The sequence below is a fragment of the Elephas maximus genome, chromosome 6, assembly GCF_024166365.1.
Source record: "Elephas maximus indicus isolate mEleMax1 chromosome 6, mEleMax1 primary haplotype, whole genome shotgun sequence".
Lineage (NCBI taxonomy): Eukaryota > Metazoa > Chordata > Mammalia > Proboscidea > Elephantidae > Elephas > Elephas maximus.
The window spans coordinates 67,257,413-67,280,592 of NC_064824.1; the positions used below are offsets into that span (position 1 = coordinate 67,257,413).

Sequence of the window (23,180 nt, forward strand, 5' to 3'; positions counted from 1 at the left end):
AAACATGTGAGACACATAGATGTAGAAGAAAAAGAAGGACAATCGTACCTTTCGTGTTTTATCTATGGCAGTTTCTAGCCTTATTCCATATCATTACAATCCAATTATTAAAATTTAAATTTATGTTTGAATGAAATCCAAAGTGCAATCTTCTTTTTAAAAGGGAATTAGGAAAGAAATTGAATGGCAATTTAGTTCTGGATTTTTTATATCACCTTGGGTGACCAGAAGCCCAATACAGTGAGAGTTCTGAACAAAGTAGACACTTTCACAGGTTGCATATTAAAGGCATAGAATGAAAGATAACTTAGCACTTAAGATGTGAATTTGAATGTGGGTATAGTTACAGTCTGGATAAGGCATCAGTAACAAATGATTCCATTGACTGAACACCAAAATGGACCATTTGACAAGGGGATTGAGTAGTCCAACATTTGTACCAGCATACAGAAACGGAACCCTTGAGTTAGGTAGACTGGAACTGAGGGATATGCCAGATAGATGGCAAGAATTCTAGTTCCCAATATGCAAATAAGTCTAAACATTTGCTTTTTTAAAAAATCTATTTGGGAAGTTTTTTAAACAAGGCAGCCACTAGGCAAACTTATTAAGTATGCAAAACACTGTTTTTACAGCCTTTTTCTGAAGGATGGGGAAGTCAATTTCTCTTCTCCACTGCCATGACCACATAAGGGCCCCAGGCCATCCCCTATAACCTGCTTACAGGAAGGATCCAATATTAATTATTTATACAGCTCTTCATGTGTATTTAAGTCAACGAAGAATTTCTCTAAAAGGTTTTGTATATAAGTCTTACTTTGACTTAAATACACATGAAGAATATTAAAGGGGAATTGGTATATTTGGCACTTTTTTAACACCCTAAATCTTCACCTGAGTAGATTGCAATCTTGGCTTTTTGTTCTGTTGGAGAAATAAGATCCCCGTTTAATTTAAAGGGAAATGGCAGTGACTAGACTTTACCTGGACAGACACATTCATCATTCATTCACTCATCCCAGCTGAACCACAATAAACTTTCAAAGAAGGAACTCAGAAGCCTAGGAAATCTGACAAGTATGGTGATAAAGTGGTTTAAAAGGAAGCGGGAAACAGAATCTGTGAAGTAGAGTTTATACCTGCAGGTGTGACTAATGTGGGAGTGTGGTGGCAGTCAGGGGAGGGGTCAGAGCACCATCACATCTCCTCATTACCTGCAGTCTCCGACATGCCAGGTCAGCTGTGAAAACCTGGCAAAACAGACTCACCAACCCTGGGGGTGCTCCAGGGTAGCATCCATTCCTATTCTCTGTGGTCTCAGTTCCAAGACCTCCTTATAAAGAGGTCTCTGATGGCATAGTGGTTAAGTGTTACAGCTGCTAACCAAAAGGTCGGCAGTATGGGGCAGTTCTACTCTGTCCTATACGGTCACTATGAGTTAGAATTGACTCGATGGCAACAAGTGAGTTATTGTGCCTTAAAACACAAATTAAGATCCATAAATAATACCAAAATCTCATTTCATTAAATTATTTTGATCTCCTTGCTCACCAATCTTTTAAAAATTGCTAAAAAAAGAATCATCCTTGACTGATTTTCCCTGCCTACTCTCTTAGGCGGGAAGGACTGCTAAATAAGCAAAATAAGAAAAACAAACACCAAACCAAAAAAACACAGGCAAAAGAAACAAACTAGAGATCATGAACAATAAGCATAATTCAAAAATTAAATCATTGAAACAGCTTTTATTTCCCGTGCATTAGGCAGTTTACAAAATGCTTTCATGTATATTATTTCAGCCTCTGGGTTTGGTCAAGAGATCATGCTCACAGGTAAAGAAATGTTATGGTCATTTTTAAGTTCCTTCTAGGAGCTGCTAGATAAAAATCTACTGAGGACACTGCTAATTCCTTTAGAAACACATGACCCACAGCTTCTTGGCTTCCTTCACCCTTTAAATAGTCATTTAGTCATCACGCAGTGTCACAACGGACATGACTCACAGAGCAAGGAGAGAAGCTGAGGAATCCTCACACATGTAGGTGCTCAGAATTCGACGGAAGCCCAGGCACCTCAACCTCAAGAAAATCAGCGTGGTCAGCGTGGCACAACTCTTCCTTCCCCTGCGCACAGCAGCAAGATGACAATAGTCCAAGCAACTGCGTAAAGAGCTGCCACCTCCCAATTCATCTTTAACAAGGTAACTGATGGCTGAGTTTTGTCACTTATTCCTTCGTTTGTCAAGTCTACCTTCAAACTTTCTTTGATTTTCCTCACTCTTGTATAACTAATCAAGTTGTCTTTCAAGCTATTGTCAACTGGTACTATGAAGACATGAAATATTTTCGAAGGTAGTGGTGGGAGCTGGGTCATTCTTATGACAAAAATGATCTTGCTGTTCACCCAGTCTTGCCTTAAATTCCACCAGTTCTCACTTCTAATGCTTTTTTAGCACCCTCAAGTCACAATTAAATTTACACTTAGCTGTTATTCTCTCTGTACCTATTTGACATCATCTTTTTTTTTTTTTTATAAATCTTAGAATTAAATGGAGGCCAGGGTGGGGGGAACTTCCAAGAAGAATAAGGATCTCAGGTAAGTTTCTTCCTGGAACCACAGATTTGTACCAACTGCAGAACTGATTGTCTGTTTGCTTTACCAATATTATCAGATGTTAGTTTACATGGATGTGCACATCCACTCTAAACTGGTTAGGAAAAATGCCTTCTAGGTCGTAAGGAAATAGGGAAATTCCTTACACTGTAAATTTGATCCCTAGATCCTGAAATGATAGTGATAAATCTCCTTCAGGTCTTTACTACCTATTTTATGGCCTAGTGGGTTGGTATTTCACCTGAAAGGCCATGGGCTACTGGCCTAGTCAGGCTCTGGTTTTAAATGGACTCTTAAAATACAATGGGAAAAGGTGGAAGATGGTTTTCTCGCTCCTGTGGCCTCTGCCACTAAATCCTGGCAGGCCTTGTTAAAAGCTCTATGATTCAAATGGTGATGTGGTCTTCTGTCTCAGTGGTTTGATTTTTAGCATTTGGGGGCAAAGTATGTATAAAACATATTTTCAAATTAAAAATCAGTATAAAAAACCCAGCTGCTATCAAGTCTATTTTTATTCATGGCGACCCTATGTGTGTTGGAGTAGAACTGTGCTCCATAGAGTTTTTGATGGCTGATTTTTTTGGAAGCAGATTGCCAGACCTTGTTCCTGAGGCACCTCTGGGTTGACTCGAACCTCCAACCTTTTGGTTAGCAGCCGAGCATGTTAATCATTTACACTGGCTAGGGACTTCAAAAATCAGTTTAGGATTCCACAAATAGCTCTGAAATGGCCCTCTACATTATTAACTCAGGGACAGGTACTGTGTGTTAGAATATATATATTATATATATACACACACACACATATATGGGGGCATGTGTGTGTATATTAGGTGCTCTAAAAATATCCCTGGCTAGATGCTGTATGAAATGAAAGCTAAATATCGTATTATCTTCGTAATTTTTTGTTTGTTTTTAAGATTTTAAAAGTATGCCAAATTTTTAGACCAAAGTCAGTGTTTAAATACAAGAAAATAAATCATTGCTTCATATATTTCAAATGAGGGGAAAATGTGAACTGGTCTTAAAACACTTTCCTTGTAACAAATATCACTTTCTTAAGGGATAGTCTTAAAAAACTCGGATCTTTTTCTTCTGCTCAAAGATAACTGCTACTGAAAGAAATATACTGAAAGTTTGAAGGTTTAAACACAACTTTTCACATCTATACATTGCATTCCATCTATAGTCTAAGCTTTCTTTGAAACCTTGTGACTACAAATTATGGTCAGCACACAATATATAGTCTTTTCCAACTGGGAGTTTCCATGCAGTGATCAAGGAGCCCTGGTTGTGTAGTGGTTAAGAGCTCAGCTGCTAACAGAAAGGTCAGCAGTTCTAACCCACCAGCTCCTCCACTGGAGATAAATGTGACAGTCAGCTTCCATGAAGATTACAGCCTTGGAAATCCTATGGGGAAGCTCTATTCTGTCCTACAGGGTCGATATGAGCCAGAATCAACTCAATGGCAATGGCCTTTTTGGGATGCAGTGATCATAAATGAACCATAGCTTTTAAAATAATTCCTAACCTGCCAGTACTGTCAGGAAGCATATTGGCACAATAAACATAGGAGGAATGGGAAATAATTAATCATGGATTCAGTTGTGCCCCCCCAAAACATGTGTCAGCTTGGCTAGGCCATTATTCCCAGTATTGTGTGATCGTCCATCATTTTGTCACCTGATGTGATTATCCTATGTGTTATAAATCCTGACTATGAGGTTAATGAAGCAAGATTAGAGGCAGTTATGTTAATGAGGCAGGACTCAATCTACAAGTTAGGTTGTGTCTAAAGCAAATCTCATTTGAGATATAAAAGAGTGAGAAAAGCAAGCAGAGAGACTTTTATCTTTAGAACTAAATATGAAAAAAAAAAAAAACAGCAGTGCTTTCCTATATAAGAGCAGTTGCCACGCCTCTACTAGGAGGGTCAGAGAGGTTAGGTTCCTAGGAGACTGTCCAGATGAATCTGCAAAAAGGAAGCACAGGAGCTTTTCCATGTCTCATTGTTTCACTTCCCAGAGTGTAGGCTGGGTACCACGGGCCCCCTCCCTCCTACAAGAAGCAGATGAAGGGAAATGTAGGTGGTGGAGGAGCTTCTTCAGCCAGGATGATGAATACCATTTCAACTAATTCATCATCATCATCACCACCATCATCATCTTTATTATTTTATTATTATTCCTTATTATTAATCAGACATTCCAAAGAGTGTTTTGTTTTTGTTTTGTTAAATGTAACCACATTTCATGTATGGTCCACTGAGTTCCATATTTTTGTTTTTAATTTTTCCAAATTCTGGGTGTCCAACTGGAGCATTTTTTTGCACAGAAACATAATTCTGTATTCATACAAATTAGTTGGTATCATTAGACCTAAATGCTCACTTTTCTTAAAGAAAAGTGCAAAAGAAATCTCTGAAAGGCCGCTTGAGTTGAAAAGAGAATTTTTTACTTCAATAAAAAGATACAAATTAAATTAAATGTAAGTTAACCAGGTTTACAATATTTAAATGTACAAGGGACATACATGTTCTGTCTGCCATCAGTGTTAAGAAAGCTTGTGTTAGTACAACTGAACAACTCATAGGATTTGGTTCCTTGGTTTGGAGGTTTAGGGTCATGGTTTCATGGGATGTCCCAGTTAATTGGCCTAATAACATGTTTCGTGCTTCTGTTCTACCTTCTACCTAGCTCGTTGTGTAGTGCCTGGGGTCTTAAAAGCTTGCAAGCAGCCATCCAAGGCACAACCATTGGTCTCTACTCACCTGGAACAAAAAAGGAAAAACAAGAGTCAGGAATAGAAAGAGGATGTGGAATATGTAGCTAATTGTCTCCATGAACAACTGCCTCCTTTGCCATGAAACCAGAAAAACTAAACTGTAGAGTTTCAAATTTTCCTAGACCCCAGACTTCCTAGAGATATGGAGGGTAAATGAACCCCTGAAACTATTGCCCTGAGATAATCTTTAAACCTTAAACCGAAAATATCCCCTGAAGTCATATTAAAACTGAACAATAGTTTAGTTTAACTAGTAAAAAATGTCTACCTTGAGAATTATACTCTTTTAAGAACTATTATATGGGATCAAATTGACAACAGCAACTTGAAAGATTAGATAGGAACCTCAGGGGGCAGTGAGTTTATGTTAATGAAAAAACCAAACCTAGTGCCCTCAAGGAACAACTCAGAAAAGGAGGGTGAGAATAGTTGCACAACTTGGAGAATATAATCAATGTCACAGAATTGTGCATGTAGAAACTGTTGAATTGGTGTATGTCTTGCTGTATGTTGTTCTCAACGACAACAAAAAAATAAAATAAAATTTAGAAAAAGAAAAAGCTTGTGCAAGAGAATCCCCAAAAGAGAATAATTTAGAAGGTTATTGCTAAATACTCTCTATTTGATATACTTTGGCTAACAACTCAGTTGTTGATTCAACTTAGGTCATGATTGCAATGAGTCAAAAGTAAATAAAGATTCTACAAATTCCTGTCAGTGTGGTTGACTAGCTTTCTAAAAGGAAGCCTTTTCTGGAGTCATGTAGAAATGAAAGCAAGAGATGTGGGAAGAAGTGTCTAGAAATAACTTCGCATTTCTTATAAATACTATGCCTCACAATGACTTTGAAACATTATTTTCTGTTCTTTTTTCTTTTTTTAAGAACAGAGGAAGGTAATAAGAGAAATGAAAACAAAGAATCTCACTTTAAATCTTTTGCTAGGAAAAAGAAACACAAGAAGAGAAAGTTGAAAGAAGCAGAAGTGAACAAGGACAGCAATTGAGTTGCATTATTTTCCTATAGCTGCTGGCAAGCGGTTACTACTAAGCATCCTGCACAGCAAGTGAAAATTAGTCCTCCTTTCTTCATTCCTTTTGAGCCATTTTACACAGTTCGGAGTCCAGAGATCTAAGTTTTAGTTCTAGCCACTTTCTAGCAAATGAGTTTATGCAAATTGCTTTACCAAATGAGTGTGATACCTACCCTACTTAGCTGACAGAAATATGCTAGAAATTAAGCCAGATAAATATTTCATGAGTACCTTTCAATGTTTTTATAATTATCTAAATGGGAAGTATGAGTATTATTATAATTACTAATATCAATTTGCCATGATGATTCAGAGGGTTCAAAGACTAATTCAATTTTCACTGGTACCCTGGAGCTAGAGTGGGAGCTTCCTTCTTCCCTTCCTCTCTTCATTCTCTCCTTCTACATTGTTTATTGAGTATCTGCTTAATGCCAGGAGTCCCTGGGTGGTGCAAACATTTAACATGTTTGGCTGGTAATCCAAAGGTTGGTGGTTCCAGTCCATCCAGAGACACCTCGGATGAAAGGCCTGGTGATCTGCTTCTGAAAAATCAGCCACGGAGCACAGTTCTACTCTGACACACACGGGGTCTCTATGAGCCAGAATTGACTCGATGGCAACTTGTTTTTGATTAATGCCAAGTATCGAGAAAGGTACTGGTGCTGTAAAGAAGTTTATACGTAGCCCAGACTCCTAGAGTTACATGGGAATCCAGGTAGCAGTGGAGGATAGGGATTACAAACTCAGACTTTGGAATCAGAGTGGGTGGGTTTTCAGTCCCAGAAACATCACTACTAACTGTATCTTGGACTGCTTCTCTAAATTCATTTTCTCTTCTATAAAATGGAGGTAATTTTGTTGTGAGGTTTAAATGAGACAAATATTTATTGTAAGCATTCAGTAAACCATAGTTGTCACTATCATCCCTGACTTGGTCAACCAGGAATCCTGGGGACCATGGATTTTCTAGGAGTATATTCTGGATTCTGTAGTGTGTCAGCTGACCACCAACCTGAAGGGCAACCCCGGAGGAACCCACAGAGACTCAAACTCAAAAGCCTCAGCCAGAATCCAGGCCTCACAAATGCTGTGAGAAATAACTTGATAATTTCTAAATTCATCAGTCAGACCAAGGCTGGGGGCCATCTGTGGAACAGGCTATCAATTGCACATATGCAAGTTCAAGATGAAGCTGAAGAAAATTAGAACAAGTCCACAGGAGCCAAAGTACCACCTTGAGTGTATTCCACCTGGATTTAGAGACCATCTCAAGAATAGGTTTGTTGCACTGAACACTAATGACCAAAGACCAGACCATAATGGGAGGACATCATGCATGAAGAAAGCAGGAGATCATTAAAAAGACAGGAAAGAAAAAGACCAAAATGGATGTCAGAAGAGACTCTGAAACTTGCTCTTGAAAGTAGAGTAGCTAAAGGGAAAGGAAGAAATGATAAAGTAAAAAAGAGCTGAATAGATTTCAAAGAGAGGCTCAATAAGACAAAGTAAAGTATTATAGTAACATGCAAATACGTGGAGTTAGAAAACTCAAAGAAAAGAAAATGCTCAACATTTCTCAAGCTGAAAGAACTGAAGAAAAAATTCAAGCCTGAAGTTGCGATATTGGAGGATTCTATGGGGAAAATATTAAATGATGCCAGAAGCATCAAGAGAAGATGAAAGGAATACACAGAGTCACCCTACCAAAAAGAATTGGTCAACGTTCAACCATTTCAGGAGGTAGCATACGATCAAGAACCGATAGTATTGAAGAAAGAAGTCCAAGCTGCACTGAAGGCATTGGCAAAAAAACAAGTCTCCAGGAATTGACGAAATATCAATTGAGATGTTTCAACAAATGGATGCAGCACTAGAAGTACTCAACATCTATGCCAAGGCAGCTACCTGGACAATTGACTGGAAGAGATCCATATTTGTGCCCATTCCAAAGAAAGGTGACCCAGAGCGGCCATCTAAGATACTACACTGGTCCCCTCCCATCTGTAGCAAGGGAAAATAAAGAAAACTGAAGATGCAAGGGAAAGATTAGTCCAAAGGACTAATAGACCACAACTACTACAACCTCCACCAGACTGAGTCCAGCACAACTAAATGGTGCCCAGCTACCACCACCAACTGCTCTGACACGGATCACAATAGAGGACTCTGGACAGAGCTGGAGAAAAAAGTAGACCAAAATTCAAACTCACACACACACAAAAAAAAGACCAGACTTACTGGGCTGACAGGGACTGGAGAAACACTGAGAATATGGCCCCTGGATACCTTTTTAACTCAGTACTGCAGTCATTCCCGAGGTCCACCCTTCAGCTGAAGATTACACAGGCCCATAAAACAAACAACGATACACATAGCTCAACCATGTATGTAAGACTAAATGGACACACCAGCCCAGGGGCAAGAACGAGAAGGCAGGAAAGCTGGACAAATGGAAATGGGGAACCCAAAGTCAAGAAGGGGAGAGTGTTGACACATCGAGGGGTCAGCAGCCCATGTCACAAAACAATATGTGTATTAATTGTATAATAGGAAACTAATTTGCTCTGTAAACCTTCAACTAAAGCACAATAAAAAAGAAAGGTGATCCAACAGAATGGGGAAATCATTGAACAATATCATTAATACCATACGCAAGTAAAATTTTGCTGAAGATCACCCAAAGGCAGTTGTAGTACATCAACAGGGAACTGCCAGAAATTCAAGCTGGATTCAGAAGAGGACATGAAACGAGGGATATCTTTGCTGATATCAGACAGATCTTGGCTGAAAGCAGTTAATACCAGAAAGATGTTTGCCAATGTTATATTGACTATACACAAAGACATTTGACTGTGTGGATCATAATAAATTATGAATAACATTGTCAAGAATGGGAATTCCAGAACACTTAGTTGTACTCATAAGGAAACTGTATATAGACCAAGAGGCAGCCATTCCAACAGAAGAAGGGGATACTTCATGGTTTAAAGTCAGGAAAGGTGTGTGTCAGGGTTGTATCTTTTCATCACACTTATTCAATCTGTATGCTGAGCAAATAATCCAAGAAGCTGGTCTATATGAAGAAGAACGTGGCTTCAGGACTGGAAGAAAACTCCTAACAACCTGCCATACGCAGGTGACACAGCCTTGTTTGCTGAAAGTGAAGAGGACTTGAAGCACTTACTGGTTAAGATCAAAAACTACAGCCTTCAGTATGGATTACACCTCAACATAAAGAAAACAAAAATCCTCATAATTGGACCAATAAGCAACATCATGATAAATGGAGAAAATACTGAAGTCTTCAAGGATTTCATTTTGCTTGGATCCACAATTAACACCCACGGAAACGGCAGGGAAGAAATCAAAAGACGCATTGTATATGGCAAAAATCTGCTGCAAAAGACCTCTTTAAAGCCTTAAAAAACAAAGATGTCACTTTAAGGACTAAGGTGCACTTGACCCAAGCCATGGTGTTTGTAATCGCTGCATATGAATGTCAAAGCTGGATGATGAATAAGGAAGACTAAAAAAGAACTGATGCCTTTGAATTATGGTGTTGGTGAAGAATATTGACTGTAGCATGGACTGCCAGAAGAATGAACAAATCTGCCTTGGAAGAAGTACAGCCAGAAAGCTCCTTGGAAGCAAAGATGGGAAGACTTCGTCTCACATACTTTGGACATGTTATCAGGAGGGACCAGTCCCCAAGACATAATGCCTGGTAAAGTAGAGTGTTAGCCAAAAAGAGGACGACCCTCAATGAGATACGAGGTAAGGAGATGGGTTGACACAGTGGCTCAAGCATAACAACGATTGTGAGGATGGTGCAAGACTGGGCAGTGTTTCGTTTTGTTGCAGATGGGTTTCCATGAGCTGGAACTGGCTTGAAGGCACCTAACAACAACAACAAATTCACAAATGTTGTCATATATAAATTTGGCTTTGTTCACTGTCTCCTGTTCTCCTGATGACATAAAGGCATTAAAAAAAAATCAGAGAAATTAAACCTAGCTGTTTTACACATAATTCAAAACTTTTCTGGTAAGGCTATAAAAAGAAATAAACACTCATCAACATCCACTATCAACGTTCATTACTACTGTGAATGAGTTGCCTATGAAGCAGCTCTAGGTGCTGTGAAATTTTGGACCCCCAAGACAAGGCAGCTCTATACCAGTGGTTGTCAACTAGGGGCAATTTTGCTCCCTGGGAGAGATTTGTCAATGTCTGGAGATATTTTGGTTGTCACAACTAGAGGGGGAAGTGCTACTGGCATCTAGTGTGTAGAGGATGCTGCTAAATATTCTACAATATACAGGACACCCCCACAGCAATGAATTATCTAGCCCAAAATACCAAAAATGCTAAGGGTGAGAAACCCTGCTTTAGACTGCCTAGATATGAGGAAAACATATAGCAGATGCCTTGCAAAATGGGAGTAATTGATCCTGCCATAATGATAATAGGGTCTTTCTGTGTACCAAGCATTAAGTCAGTTAATTTCACCAACAATTCTCTAAGGTAGGTGTTATTATTGTTACGACACAGATGGGAAAATGGAGAGTCAGAAAGGATAAGTGATTTGCACAAGGGCTTTTGGATGATAGTTGGGGGATCTATTCACTTGCTATAGTGGCCTGAACTACTAACCCCTGCACTACTGGCTTAAACCAAGAGATTTACACCCCTACTAAGCAGTGTGTCATGAGATAAATTGTAAGTCACAAAAGATAAACGACCCAAGCAACTAAGGTCAATGCCCCAAATCTGAATCGAGGTGACCGCAGCTGGCAGAGTGTGGTCGAGCTAGCCCAATTAGTTGCTGTTACTCATTTAGTTTTTCAGTGGTCGATGAACCAATTGGACATCAACTGGCTCTGTGTGCAGGCCATGTTCCAGTGGCTCTCCTGAAAGGGGCTGCAGCTCAGAGGTGGTATCTTGGCTAAAATACCACTAGTGGTCAAAGATATGTGCTGGTTTGTGGCTGGTCTTGGTTCTATGACCTACAGGAATGTGAACTTTAGTGACTGAAAAAGAACCAGCCCTTTGGACAATGACATTTGGGGTTGTTGTTGTTGTCGTTAGATGCTGTCAAGTCGGTTCCAACTCATAGCCACCCCATGTATAACAGAGCAAAACAGTGCCTGGTCCTGAGCCATCCTCACAATCATTGCTATGCTTGAGCCCATTATTGCAGCCACTGTGTCAATCCATCTTGTTGAAGGTCTTCTTCTTTTTTTGCTGACCCTCTACTTTACAGGGCATGAAGTCCTACTCCAGGGACTGGTCCTTCCTGGTAGCATGTCCAAAGTACGTGAGAAAAAGTCTTGCCATCCTCGCTTCTAAGGAGCATTCTGGCTGTACTTTTTCCAAGACAGATTTGTTCATTCTTCAGGGACGGGCTTTGCTGAACTCTAGGACAGGGTTGGCAGTCGCTAGGATTCAGGCAGCTGGCTGGGACACCAGCATCTGAAGATGACCCTCAACACAGAGGTGTACCTAATGTGGGCAGCAACAAGTTTTAATGTGAGCCCAATGTTAGAACTAAAAAGTTCCTCTCCACTTGTCTGTCACCAGGGAAAAACCGGGTAGGGAATGGGACAGTTTTTTTTGTTTTTTTTTTTTTGGGTAGGGGGGGTGGTTAGGGAGGATGAGTAAGAAGGAAGCCAACTGCTTTGGTTTCAACTTTTGTTTTTCTTCAGTGGTTGTGGAGGTGAGCTTATCAAGAGTAGAAGGCAAATAACTTGGTGCCCAAAGTCACTAAATTCTGAAGTCCAGCGCCTCTTACCTCTTTTTACATGGAACCTGAAGCAGTCTAATGAATTCTCACTGGAAAAAAGAAAAAAAATTCCATTGTCAATTTTTAAACTTTTTATTTTGAAATAATTTCAAACTTACTGAAAAGTTGCAAGAATAGTACAGCCCAGGTTCCCCAAATATTAACATTTTGCCACGTTTCACTTTCATTCTTTTTATATGATTTTAATTAATTTATTTATATACTTATTATTGTTATTTTTCTGACCTGTTTGAGAGTAAGTTGAAGACATGATGCTCCTTAATCTTTAAATACCTCAGTGTATATTTCCTAAAACGCTGAACATTAAAAGTAATAAGAACAATCATAGTACAGTTGGTAAATTAATGTTAATGCAATATTATTGATTTCATCTACTGATATTGTTCAAATTTCATTAGTGGACCTAATAATGTTATTCATGGCAAAAGAAAAATACACATATTTTTCAGATCCAGAGTCACATGGTACATTCAGCTGCCAAGTCTCTTTATACCTGCATGCCTGTTGCCATTGAGTCGATTCCAACTCGTAGTGACCCTATTGGACAGAGTAGGAATGCCCCATGTAGTTTCCAAGGAGCAGCTGGTGAATTGGAACTGCTGACCTTTTCGTTAGCAGCCGAGCTCTTAGCCACTGTGCCACCAGGGCTCCGCCATGTCTCCTTAATCTCCTTTAATCTGGAACAGTTCCTCTGTCTTTTCTTTTATGAAGAGTAATAGGCCATTTATTTGGAACAATTTGCAGGTCTTTCCCTGTAATGAGCTGCGGTTATACACAGAAGTGCTGCTGTGTCCTTCTCAGGGCACTGCACCAGGAGGCACATGATGTTGTTAGTTTGTGCCATGACTGGTGATGTTCATTTTGATCACGGGTAAAATGATGCCTGTCAGATTACTCGACTGTGAAATTACTATTGTTCTCTTTTTGATTAGTGAGTATCTTGCGGAGAGATTCTTTGAGATTCTGTGAATACTATTTTTCATCAGAATTTCGTCCAATAGTTTTAGCATCCATTGATCATTCTTTTATTTTAATCCAAGAAAAATTTTATTTTTGCCAAATTTTGCATTGTTTTTAAAACTAAGCATTATTAGCTGTTAGAGCTCTTCTCTCTAAATAACTTCTGACTGTTCAAAACACGCACAAATCCACAAACACAACACAAAAGGTAAACATTCAAAGGACAAAAATAAATTGCCATTATTAATGGTATGAAAAAGAATGTGCTATAAATAGGTTATTACTAATTTGGACTACTCGAAGTGATCACCAAGAAAATTCTTACAAGTTTGGATCATTAATTTTTCCATAAGAAATTAAAAAAAAAAAATAGCTTTGTTAAATGAAAGTGTATGTAGAAACGTAAAATAATGCTTACCAAAGTATTCCCAAGAAGGTGTACTACTGCAATATTGATTAAGAATCTGTTGATCACCCACTATTATAAAAAGTCAAGAATAGATACACACAGAAAGCAAAGTTCTTTGATGGTTACCAGGGATGGGAGGGAGAAGGTGGGGGCATCACTTTCTGATAGCAGACACTTATAACTTTTGGTGATGGGAAAGGCAAGACCAAGGTAAATAAAGACTCTAAGAAGTATCTGAGAAAAAGGGACAATTTTGGTAAATGCTATAACACATACAATTTTGAAACAACAGTGAAAACAACCAAAAAATACGTGTGTGGTTATGTAGGTAGATATGGATGTATATATGTATATAGGAAGACATATGCTAGTAAATACACATGCATATATAGGTGTATCTGTAGGCATATGTACACACTTGTTTGTGTGTACTGTGCATATATCCACATATATAACACACCACATAGGGCCACAGCTACGAGAATGCTGACACTTTGTAAAAATTGTAACCAATGGCAAGGAACAATTCGTATAAAAATTGTTAAAGGGGAACCTAATTTACTGTGTAAACTTTCACGTAAAACACAGTAAAATTGTGTGTGTGTGTATATATATATATACTTAAGAATATATATACTTAAGAAAATATATATATATTTAAGAATCTATTGATTGTTCTTGCCTGAAACAATTATATACTATGTTGGTTGCCAATTGGTGATTTTCCAATCGCATCTTTCCTTCTACATTTATTAGTTGCCATTCTACCCTATGAAAAGCTTTTCCTCTACCCCCATTTATTTCTTCTTTCATTTATTTATATCAGAGTGGACTCGTGGATTCATATTTTATTCAAATACATTATTATCACTATTGGTTTTGATTCTCAGGTTGCCCCATACTATGCCAATGGGAGCCCCTTCAAGCTGGCTCCTATGTACTTTTGATATGTTCTCAAAATACTTTAGCACTTCCTTACCATGTAGTGCAAGATGCTCCAAGTTCTCTTTGACTTTCCCAGACTCAGCACTGAAATTACTTTTTCCAAAGAGCCCTGGTTCCTTTTAGTAGAAAATAATATTTAGAAATCAGGATCTGAGCCACTTGGTATTTTCACTAACATTGGAGTGTCATTGCTTCTTGCTCATCAGTTAGATTTAGAAAGTTATTTATATCAAAATCTACCTAACCATGTTAAAAACCACAACTTGAGATTGATTCCTCCAATTCTAATCCAACTCCACAGGGTTCATTCTAGCCTCCCCCTTTCAATATTTGTAACTCGCCTCTCTGATAATATGAAACCTGGCTTCCATTATCTACAATATATTTACTTATTTTCTCAATCAGGCAATTTGGATTTGAATGGATGTTTGTTTTCTAGTTATAATGAAGACATGGATTTTATGTGGTTTTATTTATCTTGAACTGTGTATTTTTTGAGAGGATGCCCTAGGAAATTTGGATATATATATGTCATTACCACAGTTAACTCAGAATTGAGAATAATTTTTGGATGCATGAAGTAAAATACATAGAATGACAAAGGGAACCTTCAATGTCAAAATACATTCAAATATTTGTGATATTGCTTCTTTACAAACACAATAAATAACAAGCTGGTGGCAGGTATAACTGCCATAATTCTAAAGCAGCAATGAGTATTTTGAGATATCTACAACTGTAAGGTAACATAAAAATACTTGTGATTTCTACTAGTGACAAAATCACAGGTATTGCAAATGTTACTCTGGTTTATTGTTACTTTCATAATTTAACCAAAAACCAAACCCGTTACCATCGAGTCAATTCTGACTCATAGAGACCCTATATGACAGAGTAGAAATGCCACATAGGGTTTCCAAGGAGCAGCTGGCAGATTCAAACTGCTGACCTTTTGGTTAACAGCCAAGTTCTTAACCACTGCGCCACCAGGGTTTCTTCATAATTTAAAGGTGTGTTAACTTTCAGTTACAACTTGAAGAAAATAAAGATGTACTCTTTTCCAGTCAACTGTCAACTCTAAATGCTCAAGAATCTATGGGGCCCCTTTTGCCTGAGGAGTTTTCATAGATGCCCAAATTAACCACCCAACTAAAGGCAAGCCACTTGGCCCTAGTAATCTGTTTTTACACACAAGACACAGAACCTACCTTCCTTTTTGCTTCCCTCCCCCAATCCCTCGTCCACTGTCCCTCCCTCTGGGAACTTCTGCTAGAAGTCATTGTACTAGAGCAGAAGAAGTCAGGAATGGAGATTATCCTACAGCAACAGTTATTACAGCTGGGGATATTACTTTTGGCCGGTGGATTTTTGTCCCAGGCTTCAGTATCCATGGGCCAGTGACAATGCGCTGACTCTTTCAGCTCAGATTGGATGCTGCTCAAATCCAGTTCAGTGTGCAGGCACTCCAATGCCCAATACTTCCCTCTCCTGGTTCTCACCATGGAGGGCAGAGGAATCCCCCAAAGGCAGTATAATAGAGTAGAAAGAGAACTATGTTCAAATGCCAGATCTTCCAATTACTACCTGTGTAGCTGTCTTAGTTATCCAGTGCTGCTATAACAGAAACACGGCAAGTGACTGGCTCTAAAGAAAAAAAAAAAAAAAAGAAGTTTATTTTCTCACAGTTTGCTGTTGCTGTTGTTAGGTGCCGTTGAGTTGTTCCTGACTCATAGCAACCCCATGTACAACAGAACAAAACACTCCCCAGTCCTTTGCAATACTCGCAATCATTGTTATGCTTGAGCCCATTGTTGGAGTCACTGTGTTCATCCATCTCATTGAGGATATTCCTCTTGTTCGGTGACCATCTACTTTACCAAGCATGACGTCCTTCTTTAGGACTGATCCCTTCTGAAAACGTGTCCAAAGTATGTGAGATGTAGTCTCACCATCCCTGCTTCTAAGGAGCATTCCAGTTGCACTTCTTCCAAGATAGGTTTATTTCTTCTTTTGGCAGTCCATGGTATATTAGGTATTCTTCTTCAACAACACAATACAAAAGTGTCAATTTTTCTTTGGTCTTTCTTATTCATGGCCCACCTTTTGCATGCATATGAAGCAATTGAAAATACCATGGCTTGGGTGAGGTGCACCTTATTCTTTCAAGTGACATCTTTGCTTTTGAATACTTTAAAGAGGTCTTTTGCAGTAGATTTGCCCGATGCAATGCATTTTTTGATTTCTTGACTGCCGATTCCATGGACGTTGACTGTGGATCCAAGAAAAATGAAATCCTTGACAACTTCAATCTTTTCTCCATTTATCATGGTGTTGCTTATTGGTCAGGTTGTGCCACTAGGGCTCCCTGTTATATATAAGTCCACTCAATCCTCTCAACAAGCTTGTGAGTTAGAATGGGCATACCATTTGTCTCATTTTATGTAAGGGGAGTTCCATGGTGGTGTAAACTGTTAATGTATACAGCTGCTAACAAAAAGGTGGAGATTCAAGTCAATCCAGAGGTACCTTGGAAGAAAGACCTAATGATCTACTTTCAAAATAATCAGCCGTTGAAAACCCTGGGGAGCACAGTTCTACTCTGACACACATTGGTGTGTCAACAGCAACTGGTCTGGTTATAGAAGAAGGAATAGGCTCAAAAAAATAAAGTGATTTCCACAAGGCCTATGTGATGGATTGAACTGTGTCCCCCAAAATGTGTGTCAACTTGGCTAGGCCATGATTCCCAGTATTGTGTGGTTGTCATCCATTTGTTGATCTGTTATTATCCTATGTGTTGTAAATCCTACCCTCTATGATTTTTTTTTTTTTTAATGATGTTAGTAAGGCAGGATTAGAGGCAGTTGTGTTAATGAGGCAGGACACAATCTACAGTTTAGGTGTATCTTGAGTCAATCTCTTTGGAGATATAAAAGAGATAAGTGAGCAGAGAGGAGAGGGACCTCCTATCACCAAGAAAGAAGAGCCTGGAGCAGAGCATATCTTTTGGACCCAGGGTTCCTGTGCTGAGAAGCTCCCAGACCAGGGGAAGATTGATGACAAGGACTTTCTGCCAGAGCCAAGAAGAGACATAAAGACTTTCCCTGGAGTTGGCGCCCTGAATTTAGACTTCTATCCTCCTAAACTGTGAGAAAAGATTGAAGGTGTCAAGGATTTCATTTTACTTAGATTCACAATCAACACCCATGGAAGCAGCAGTCAAGAATTCAAAAGACACATTGCATTGGGCAAATCTGCTGCAAAAGACCTCTTCAAAATATTCAAAAGCGAAGATGTCACCTTGAAGAATAAGGTGAGCCTGACCCAAGCTCTGGTGTTTTCAATTGCCTCATATGCGTGCGAAAGCTGGAGGGTGAATAATGAAGACCGAAGAATTGACACCTTTGTACTGTGTTGTTAATGAAGAATATTGAATATACCATGCCAAAAGAATACATATGCCAAAAGAAGGAATGAATCTATCTTGGAAAAAGTGCAACCAGAATGTTCCTTACAAGCAGGGATAGTGAGACTACGACTCACTTACTTTGGGCATGCTATCAGGAGGGGTCAGTCCCTGGAGAAGGACATCATGCTTGGTAAAGTAGAGGGTCAGTGAAAAAGAGGAAGACCCTCAACAAGATGGATTGACACAGTGGCTGCAACAGTGGGCTCAAGCATAACAGTGATCGTGAGGGTGGTGCAGTACAGGCAGTGTTTTTTCTGTTGTACGTGGGGTCGCTATGGGTTGGAACAAACTCGACAGCACCTAACAACAACAACAAAGTGGTGTAGTGGTTAAGAGCTACAGCTGCTAACCAAAAAGTCAGCAGTTCAAATCCACCAGCTCCTCTTTAGAAACCCTATGGGTGAGTTCTACTCTGTCCCATAGGGTCACTGTAAGTCAGAATCAACTCAACGGCAACAGGATTTTTTGGTATATGTAAAAGTGCAGTGTGGAGTGCTTTGCAAATGTAAGACATCATCATCACATCGTCATCATCATTATTACTGCTGCCTTCATGCTTGCCTCTGCCTCAACGTGACCACACAAAAAGTTTCCACCTTCTGCTCTGGAGAAAACAAACCTTATGAATATTTACCTCCTTCAATTAAGTCCCAATGGAGTTTAGATTGCAGTAAGGGCTACAAAATCCATTCCTATATTCAGGGAATATATTAAACTGTTATCCAATAATCATTTACTGAGAAGTCCAGACTTCAACAAATCAATAAGCTACTTGAATTTATAAGCATGTAATTTTCTTAAAATATCTAAATGTATAATTTTGCAAGAGATAGTTACACCAGCCCCTGCCCTCATAATTATATATTTTTAATGTATTTGAGAAGGGGATATTCTGCTACATGGATATTGATGTGCAACAAATCAATAATTCCCAACAGGAAAGACCTGAGGAAATTATGCCAAGTTACTAAGCTATGGAGACCTCAAGGTGGTCTGAAAACTTGACTAAAAAAAAAAAAAACTTGACTGCTTTAGAAATAATCACAGCTATACCACAGAATCAATTAATTTCTCCAAACCTACCATATGTTAATCCTTCCCTCTGACCTAATTTTTATCAATTGACATTCTTTTACCCTTTCTTTCTTTTACTGTAGATATTTTGGGGTGGAAGGGGGAGAAGATAAAAGCAGAGTACAAAATTTTCTTGAGAGACAAAGGCAATATATGACAATGAAGCATCTGTTATTTAAAATACTCTGTTCCTTACATAGCAGCAGTTACATATATAATGATATATATATACTTATGTCTGTTTTATGTTTATATCCCTTATCACATATGTAAAAAAAACTAGAAGAAAATGAACCAAATATTAAGAGTCAAATGTGATAATCTTGGTTTCTTCAAATTTTTTGTCATTGCTAAATTTTTGTTTACCTTGAATATAAGTTACAAGTAGAAAAAAAAGATTAAAAAAATCCTTCAAAGAAAAAAAAAAAAAAAACAGGCAATAATTGTAAGAATACAAATTCCAAACAAAGTTTATAAAATTGCTTGGCCTTGCAGATACTTTTTGATCAAGGTTTTCATAAACAGCCTTGAATGCAGAAGCATCCCCAAAGTCTGAGCTTCAACTCCAGACAGGTCAATTATCCTGTAAGAGGCCCCTCTTGACGCTAAGGGTGGGTCAGGATCAAGAGTGAAGACAAGTGGACACAGAAAAATGAGTACACTTTCTGGGTGATGAGTGCAGGAAATGAGCCAATAGGGGCCAGGGCTGCTCCTACGTGGGGAGGGGCCTAATGAGCTCCTTTTGGGGGCTGCTGTGTGGCTGCGGGTTAGGGAGGACCGAGTCACAAGGATGCTCAGACCTATGGCAGTCTCAGGCACACAGCCTCAGTGCATGCGTGGGCAAACGCTCTCGGGCTCCTGTTCACTTCTCCTACTGCTCTTCCTGGGCCAGCCAGTACCCAGGGCCAGCCAGTACCCAGGGACAGTAAGATATGCTGAGTGGAAATGCAGATGCAGACTTCTGAGGAAAGGAGATTTGATTGATTTTAGCCCGTAGGCTGCCTCCAGCCCTGACAAAATTAGTTTTCCCAGCGGTTCTGTGGCACCTGTGGTCAAGCATCATGATTTTAAAGTATAGATTTGCTTTACTTTGTGCTCTGTACATGTAATGTTTTTTCTCATAGAGATGGTGTCCAGAGAGGATCGAATTTGTGGATCCTGGGTTCAGTTTGGGATACTGTGTCTTGGACATCATCTATCTCTCCCTATGTCTTCCTGTTGTTCTCTTCCTCCCTCCGTGTACTCACTGGTGGCCTTGCACCTTAATGCTCTCCACATTGTTATAGTGTTCTCAGAGTTGGGTTGAAGGATGACATGAACCTATTTAAAATGAGAAAATAAAACCAAGTTGGAAATCTTTTCTCAGTGGTGACACCAAAACGCTCTCCTTTTCCCAACAACCTGAAAATAATTGAAAGTCTGGCAGAAGAGTTAGATTTTGAGCCTATTCTGGGCACGGATTTCATGATATAGCCAAAGGTAAGATTTTACCTTAAGAGTCTGTCTTTGAGATATGTGAATTCACACGTGAGATTGTCATCATCCCACACAACTCCAAATGCCCAAATCAACCCAATAACCTGCATCAGCTTTGAGATGGGTCCTCCTTCCCTCTCTTGTGAATACGTCTTAATTTCTCCGAATGCTACTTGATTAGATTTTGCATTACTTTAGAGGAGCTGTTTAGCATTAAATGACCAGCATCCCAACAAACAACCCTATAAGAGTTAACTGTTTTTTTTTTAACTTTGTGTTTATCCACTCAAAATGCATTAAGATATCTCAAGTTCCTCAATCCTGGATTGCCTTGGTAGTTCTAATTTGAATTTTTTTTTCTAGTTTTGAATACCCAGGACACCATCTTCTTTTATTGTATAAGAAAGGAGTGCCTTTGTCATATACAGAAGGAAAAAAAAATGCTGTTTTTCTTGTTACTCCTCCTAATCCTCTGTGGTCTTCTGTGGAATTGCAAGAGACAACTAAAGATTGCAGACATCACTGATAAGTACATTTTCATCACTGGGTGTGACACGGGCTTTGGAAACTTGGCGGCCAGAACTTTTGATAAAAAAGGGTTTCATGTAATTGCTGCGTGTCTGACTGAATCGGGATCAACAGCTTTGAAGGCAGAAACCTCAAGCAGACTTCAGACCGTGCTTCTGGATGTAACTGACCCAGAGAAAGTCAAGAGAACTGCCCAGTGGGTGAAGAACCAAGTTGGGGAGAAGGGTGAGTGATGTCAGAGGGTAACCAATGCTAAATAAAATGTGTTCAGATTTTAAATGGCCTTTCAAGAACATGTCTCCTAAATGCCAGTTGTGTCAGTCTTCAATCTTAGGTGGCTTCTGAGTAGCTACAAGTCTCAGGCTTTCTGTGTGCATAAAAGCACGGCCGAAGTAATCCTCAGTCTTAAGTCCCAGTGGGTGAATTTAGAACCAAGGTGAAGGTATTGACTTTCCCTGCTCTTCTCTATGAGGTACTGTGTTATTGTTGTTGCTAGGTACCGTCAAGTTGATTTTGACTCATAGTGACCCTATGGACAACAGAACGAAACACTGCCTAGTCTTGCACCATCCTCACAATCATTGCTATGTTTGAGCCTCTCGTTGCAGCCATCTCTTTGAGGGTCTTCCTCTCTTTCACTGACCCTCTGCTTTACCCAGCATGATGTCCTTCTCTTGGGACTTGTCCCTTCTGATATCATGTCCAAAGTGAGACAAAGCCTCACCATCCTTGCTTCTAAGGAGCATTATGGCTGTACTTCTTCCAAGACAGATTTCTTTGTTCTTCTGCAGTCCATGGTATATATTCAGTATTCTTCATCAACACCATAACAGAAAGCATCGATTCTTCTTTGTCCTTATTCATTGTCCAGCTTTCACATGCATATGAGGCGATTGAAAATACCATGGCTTGGGTCAGGCATACCTTAGTCCTCAAAGTGACATCTTTGCTTTTTAACACTTTAAAGGAGTCTTTTGCAGCAGATTTTTGCCCAATGCAATACATTGTTTCATTTCTTGACTGCTGTTTCCATGGGCATTGATTGTGAATCCAAGTAAAATGAAATCGTTGCCAACTTCAATCTTTTCTCTTTTTATCACGATTTTGCTTATTGGTCCAGTCGTGAGGATTTTTGTTTTCTTTATGTTGAGGTGTAATCCGTACTGAAGGCTGTAGTCTTGGATCTTCATCAGTAAGTGCTTCAAGTCCTCTTCACTTTCAGCAAGTAAGGTTGTGTCATCTGCATATCTCAAGTTGTTAATGAGTCTTCCTCCAACACTGCTGCCCTGTTTTTCTTCATATAGCCCAGTTTCTTGGATTTTTTGCTCAGCATACAGATTGAATAAGTACGGTGAAAGAATACAACCCTGACGCTCAACTTTCCTGATTTTAAACCACGCAGTACCCGCTTGTTCTATTCGAATGACTGCCTCTTGGTCTCTATACAGGTTCCTCGTGAGCACAATTAAGTGTTCTGTAATTCACATTTTTCACTATATTATCCATAGCTTGTAAAGATCCACACAATCAAATGCCTTTGCAAATTCAATAAAACACAGGTAAACATCTTTCTGGTGTTCTCTACTTTCAGCCAAGATCCATCCAACGTCAGTAATGATATCCCTCATTCCGTGTCCTCTTCTGAATCCGGCTTGAATTTCTGGCATCTTCCTGTGGATGTGCTGCTTCAACCACTTTTGAATGATCTTCAGCAAGATTTTATTTGCATGAGATATTAATAATATTGTTCGATAATTTCCACATTCTGTTGACTCACTTTTCTTTGGAATGGACACAAATATGGATCACTTCCAGTTGGTAGGTCAGGTGGCTATCTTCCAAATTTCTTGGCATAGACAAATGAGCACCTCCAGTGCTGCATTTGTTTGTTGAAACATCTCAATTGGTATTTCGTCAATCCCTGGACCCTTGTTTTTCAACAATGCCTTCAGTGCATCTTGGACTTCTTCCTTAATACCATTGGTTTTGATCACATTCTACTTCCTGAAAAAGTTTGAATGTTTACCAATTCCTTTTGGTACAGTGACCCTGTATTCTTTCCATCTTCTTTTGATGCTTCCTGTGTCA

The 23,180-nt window shown here is 39.2% G+C and overlaps 1 protein-coding gene across 1 annotated transcript in view; it reads left to right on the plus strand.

The window, feature by feature from the left end:
• The first annotated feature begins 2,035 nt into the window (after positions 1-2,035).
• The window catches only part of DHRS9 (dehydrogenase/reductase 9), a 30,598-nt gene continuing 9,453 nt past the window's right edge, over positions 2,036-23,180 (plus strand). Inside the window, exons 1-2 of the mRNA XM_049887393.1 lie at positions 2,036-2,200; positions 20,928-21,317. Coding sequence (XP_049743350.1) covers positions 21,005-21,317 — 313 coding nt within the window. The 5' untranslated portion in view covers positions 2,036-2,200; positions 20,928-21,004. The remainder of the gene's footprint in view (positions 2,201-20,927; positions 21,318-23,180) is intronic.